At 38.7% G+C, this 6,583-nt stretch overlaps 1 protein-coding gene across 1 annotated transcript in view; it reads right to left on the bottom strand.

Moving 5' to 3' along the window:
- Nucleotides 1-171: 171 nt before the first annotated feature.
- tmbim4 (transmembrane BAX inhibitor motif containing 4) overlaps nucleotides 172-6,583 on the bottom strand; it is an 11,161-nt gene continuing 4,749 nt past the window's right edge. The window contains 4 exon segments of the mRNA XM_024142970.2: nucleotides 172-740; nucleotides 1,223-1,256; nucleotides 2,319-2,424; nucleotides 3,380-3,488. Coding sequence (XP_023998738.2) covers nucleotides 619-740; nucleotides 1,223-1,256; nucleotides 2,319-2,424; nucleotides 3,380-3,488 — 371 coding nt within the window. The 3' untranslated portion in view covers nucleotides 172-618.

The raw sequence follows: 6,583 nt of genomic DNA, 5'->3' as shown, positions 1-6,583 counted from the left end.
ATATCTGTAACAGCTATAATAAATAGGTAATATATCTGTAACAGCTATAATAAATAGGTAATATATCTGTAACAGCTATAATAAATAGGTAATATCTGTAACAGCTATAATAAATAGGTAATATATCTGTAACAGCTATAATAAATAGGTAATATATCTGTAACAGCTATAATAAATAGGTAATACATCTGTAACAGCTATAATAAATAGGTAATATATCTGTAACAACTATAATAAATAGGTAATATATCTGTAACAATGTAATATTTTGGCCTTTCTAGGGAGCTTTTCCTAGCCACCGTGCTTCTACACCTGCATTGCTTGCTGTTTGGGGTTTTAGGCTGGGTTTCTGTACAGCCCTTTGAGATATCAGCTGATGTAAGAAGGGCTATATAAATAAATTTGATTTGATTTGTAACAGTGAGCAGCTAACAGGTAGGTAATATATCTGTAACAGTGAGCAGCTAACAGGTAGGTAATGTATCTGTAACAGTGAGCAGCTAACAGGTTTGCATCCTAAATGGAACCCTAACCCTATTCCCTACATAGTGCACTACTGTTGAAAAAGAGGGTGCTATTTCAGACACAGCCAGGTCTATGACAGGAGTTGAAGGCCTCTTACCCAGCTCCCAGTTTACTGAAGTCTCTCTTAGACTGGAAGGTGTAGGCAGTCAGCCCAAGGAACACAGCTGCTGTGAGGAAGAAGGCCTGGAGCACGATGGAGTACTCATAGAAGGTCACTACAGAGACAACAACACAAACACATGCCTGATTCACAATGTATAGGAGGGAACAAACAACGAGGACTGTGTCTGAAATTGTAATGTATTTCCTATAAAGGGCACTAATTAGTGCACCCTATTCCCTATTAAAGGGCACTAATTAGTGCACCCTATTCCCTATTAAAGGACACTAATTAGTGCACCCTATTCCCTATATAGTGAATAGGATGCCATGTCAGATGCAGGCAGGGAGTGAAGCCTGTGGTGTTGCTATGGAAACACAGTAGGGGGGGGTCGATATTTACTGAGGGGAAAAATAAGCGATGAATAATAATATTATTAATGAGGTCACAGGTGTCTCACAGTAGATTAACTAATTGATTATTTATTGAGAGATGAATAGAATTTATAATTTCTATAGGAGGCGGTGGATATTTTGAACTAAACATAAAATAAAACGTTTCAAACGATGAATCGACATCAAGCAGAGCAGAACTCACCTGCGGTAGCAACAGAGACCGACTCCAACAGAGTCTGAAAGACAGAAAGAAAACAATGTTAAGTTAAACTAATTCATTACATCGTGCACTACTTTTAACCAGGGCCACTATTCCCTATATAGTGCACTACTTTTGACCAGAACCCTATGGGCCCTGGTCAAAAGMAGTGCACTATAATAGGGAATAGGGTGRCATTTGGGARACAATCTGTGCAAAKCAGAACTTACGAATGCGGCAAGCAGGTATAGGTTAATGGGGTGTTGATGTCTGTAGAAGGCCAGGGCAARGATCAACACCAGGGAGCCAATGGCTGACACCAACACGACCGCTGGACTGGAGGGGTACACAACCAATCAGAGAGTCAGAACCAAGCCAAGGCAACCAGGCAGCGTGTTGGACAGATCATACTATAGCACATCTGGTTGGACTCTTGTCACTTGCATAATCCACATTGAAAGTTCCATAAGGAGTTGGCAACACGGCAGAAACAGACTGACACACAGGCTGGAGAGATTACTATAATAGGAATTTGATGTAATATATACTGCACAATACTGGTGTATAGGGCTATTTAGGGGGTGGAGGATTGGGGTACATTCATTTCCCCCCTCCAAAAAATAAATGTACGCCTATTTTAACGTTTTGGGCGGTTATTTGATTTTTTCCTGCCCGTCTTCATCCATTACCGTTACAGCCCTAGTGGGGTATGCATTCAACTATCTGAATTAACTAATATCTATCATAACATTATCATTACCCAGGTGGGTATCATTTACTAATATCTATCATAACAATAGCATTACCCAGGTGGGTATCATTTACTAATATCCATCATAACAATACCATTACCCAGGTGGGTATCATTAACTAATATCTATCATAACAATANGACTCCAACAGAGTCTGAAAGACAGAAAGAAAACAATGTTAAGTTAAACTAATTCATTACATCGTGCACTACTTTTAACCAGGGCCACTATTCCCTATATAGTGCACTACTTTTGACCAGAACCCTATGGGCCCTGGTCAAAAGTAGTGCACTATAATAGGGAATAGGGTGTCATTTGGGATACAATCTGTGCAAAACAGAACTTACGAATGCGGCAAGCAGGTATAGGTTAATGGGGTGTTGATGTCTGTAGAAGGCCAGGGCAACGATCAACACCAGGGAGCCAATGGCTGACACCAACACGACCGCTGGACTGGAGGGGTACACAACCAATCAGAGAGTCAGAACCAAGCCAAGGCAACCAGGCAGCGTGTTGGACAGATTATACTATAGCACATCTAGTTGGACTCTTGTCACTTGCATAATCCACATTGAAAGTTCCATAAGGAGTTGGCAACACGGCAGAAACAGACTGACACACAGGCTGGAGAGGTTAGTATAATAGGAATTTGATGTCATCGGTAGCCAAAGTACATGTCTCCTTACAGTATATGAATACATGCACAATACTGGTGTATAGGGCTATTTGGGGGGTGGAGGATTGGCGGACATTCATCCCCCCCCCCCAAAAAAAAGTAAATGTACGCCTATTTTAACGTTTTTGGCGGTTGTTTTATTTTTTCCTGCCGGTCTTCATCCATTACCGTTACAGCCCTAGTGGAGTATGCATTAAACTATCTGAATTTACTAATATCTATCATAACAATATCATTACCCAGGTGGGTATAATTAACTAATATCTATCATAACAATATCATTACCCAGGTAATAATTTGTGGAATGTTCCAATAGGAATCTGTTCCAAAAACTTTGTAAATAACAAGGATGCCAACAAACGACGCATACAAAGTAGCATGATCAATTCACCTAGCTGACTAGCTGCCCGAATAGGCATCAACTTACCACGTAGCTTATTCTTAATGTTTTTCCATATGCTACCAGAGAGAGGACAGATATTTTTTCGGAATAATCGTGGTGAGTGAAAAACGTAATGAAATTGCCCACCCTCTCTACCTGGTATCTTATTCTACCGCTATACAACTTTGTATACGTTGTTTGTTGGCAACCTTGTTATTTACAAAGTTTTTTGGAACAGATTCCTGCTGGAACGTTCCACAAATTATACCCACCCTCATTACCCTTCTACCACAGTGTTTCCCAGATATGCCCATTGAATTATGCAGGTCTACTACTAGTTCACAATTTACCTTGAATGGACAAAGTCCTTGATGGTGTCACAGAACATGAAGAGAGCAGAGGTAGCCGTGGTCAGGATGATCTGAAGAGAAAGGATGGTGTATACCTTGCGCAGGAAATCTTTTCCGGGGAGAGAGAATAAATAGATAAGACATTTAAGTAGGCTTAATGTATCATGATTTATTTATTTAAATTCTATAGCAGCAGATGTATTTGATTCTGTCATTTAGTTAGTTACCACCACAATAAATATCACATGGTTTATTTCATTTGGCAAAGCATAATCTAGACATATTGATAAAATGGCTTGCTAGTTAGCAACCATCATCAGCTAGGCTATTGTGATAATATTGTAGGTCATGGATATTGTATTGTGATAATTCATATTGTGATAATATCTATTGTGATAATATTGTATGGTCATGATATTGTATTGTGGATAATAGCCAAGTAATTGAAGAATTCAAGACTGACAACACAAGATCAGAATGGTTAGTGAAGATATTATACATTTGTATTGTCATAATAGAGAATATATTGTTATTGAATTGATAAAGTTATCAATATAGTGATAATATCATATTTGTGATTATTATATATGGGGTATGGTCATCTGAATAATTGTATTGTGATAATATCATATTGTGATAAAGCAATCAATATTTGTAGATAGGTGATAATTATGTAGGCTATTGTGTTTCATAGAGTGGTAGGTGTGAGTGAATAAATTGTGCATATTGGTGATAGTACCAATTCACTATATCATATTGTGATAAGTATTGTATAGGTCAAAATATACTCTCCCGTTCACCTATGTGATAATATATATTGTGATAATATCATATTGGTGTAATTATTGTATGTCATGATCTGCATATTTGCTATCTTTTGCTATATAAGATATTTGCTTGTTGACATCCGATTGCAGAAAGTAATGACTTATGTATACTCATGTTGCATAAATAGGTAAATATTGTGGGTGAGATACGGTTCATAATTAGATTATTGTAAGATGGTTGATATATCAATCAATATTTGTTGATAATCAAATCATATAATGTGTCAATTTAGGTGGGCAGGGGTATGGGGGGTTCTCAGTGGAGATGAACCGGTTTGGGATTCGATTAGTGAGTTATGGGTTAATGGGTGGTGGATTGAATATAAATTGAGTTGGGGTGATAGGGTATATAGTGCTGTATCCGCGAGGGGAAAAGTCTGAAGGGGGACTATGAGCAAGTGAGTGTGGGAGAGTTAAAGAACATGGTCACTACTTGTGGAACCGGTTCAACCCATATAGCCAAGGGTAATAAACATAGGACTAGCTGTCGTTAGATCTCCTAGCAGAACCTAATACAGCTCGGGCTTTTAAATCGCCATAATACAGTTACTGTATGTCTGTGACAAGGTGTTGGACTGGTTCACGACGATAAACTCCCACTCAAGCTCCCACAGGGAGAGCATGGGGCCAACAACACACATTTGACTGTCGGTAGAGAGGTATAGTGGGGGGGTTGGTTGGTAGTGATGGTGTGATGGGGGTGTTGTGGAGAGAGTGTGTGGTTGGTGGGGCTCGGCGGGTGGGCTGCGTTTTGGTGTGTCGGGTGTGGTGGGTGGGTGGGTGGGTGGGTGGGCGTATTGGGTGGGTGTGTGAGAGTGGATATGAGGTGGAGAATGGGGTTGGGGCGGGGTGCATATTGTGGGCGGTGTGGGTGGATGGGAAAGTTGGGGTGGATCTACTTTTGTTTTTTTCAATCATTCTCAACTGTATTTTGATCTCAGGTAGTTTTGTTTTTATTTGGGGGTCATTGCTAAAGGAGTCACGAGAAAACGACAGATTGGTTGGTTTTAAACTGTGACTAACAGGATTATTCCAATAGAAGGATAAATTGTAGTGTGTCCATATCATGCTCATGGTAGCTAATACAAATTTATGGACAACTATGGAGGACAACATTAAGAATAAGCTAACGTGGTGAGGTATTGATGCCTATTCGGAAACGTTTTTGGGCGTGGTTTATTTGGACTTTCAGCTAGTTAGTTTTCCCTGCCCGTCTTCAATTCTCACCATTGAGATAGACATTGAGGGATTTACAGACTATGCTAGCTAACTGGGCCCTAGTGGGTATGCATATCTATATGCTTAATTGCCGTGAAATTGTTTGTTGGCAATAACCTTAATATCTATCCTACATCATATCAGATTACTTACAGTTTGACAGTGGGTATCAATTTACTATTATCTTCATAAAATACACAGTTTTTTTAGCATTAGGATACAGATTTCCTGTCTATGAGGGAGTGAGGTATACATTTTACTAATATATGCACATCGACTAATCATGTTACCCAATTACCGTTCCAGCCCTAGTGGAGTTAAAATCATATTAACTAATTATAATATCTATACATAACAATATCATTACCCAGGGTGGTATAATTAACTAATACATCATAACAATATCATCAACCTCATGGTGGGTATCTGGGCATTTTACATAAATTATCTATCATGACAATAAATCCATATACCTGTTATGGATAGATTATAGTCTCAGGTAGGGTTAATGCAATTTAACTAATATCCTATTCATAACAATACCAATTACCCAGGTTGGGTATCCATTACTAATATCTACATAACAATACTTACCCCACCCGTCTGGGTAATGAATATTGGCAGGCCGGTGTATCATTTACACCTAATCATCTATTCATAACATGACATGTATAGATTCAATTTTGATACAACATGATACCTACCAGGGGATGGGGTACTCTCATTCTACTCCAATATACACATCTAATCAGCAATCTGGGTAATGATAAACAAATTGTATCTGATAAGATATGAGTAACTGATATAAACCCTGAGACCCCGGTCGTGTATTCATTTTCTAATGATCTATCCATAACAATCATCATTCACAACCCTGGGTAATGATATTGTTTATGAACTTCGGCTTTAGTACTTGAGGTTAGGGGTGCGGTATCAACTGGTGTAACTCATATCTATCATAAACAATATCATTACCCTGGATATTGGTCTTAATCGATCAGAATATTGAGTCGAATTAATCGGATCTCCACTGGGTAATCGATATTGTTTGATCGATTATTGCAGATATGATGGGATTACCCGCCGTGAGGTCATCTCATGGGTTAACTATTAGTGCTTATCAACTTGTGCGGTTATGATATCATATGCCATCACAGTT

The sequence above is a fragment of the Salvelinus sp. IW2-2015 genome, unplaced genomic scaffold (assembly GCF_002910315.2).
Source record: "Salvelinus sp. IW2-2015 unplaced genomic scaffold, ASM291031v2 Un_scaffold3555, whole genome shotgun sequence".
Lineage (NCBI taxonomy): Eukaryota > Metazoa > Chordata > Actinopteri > Salmoniformes > Salmonidae > Salvelinus > Salvelinus sp. IW2-2015.
Note: the sequence above shows the minus strand (reverse complement) of the source record. Positions and strands in the feature narration are given on the sequence as shown.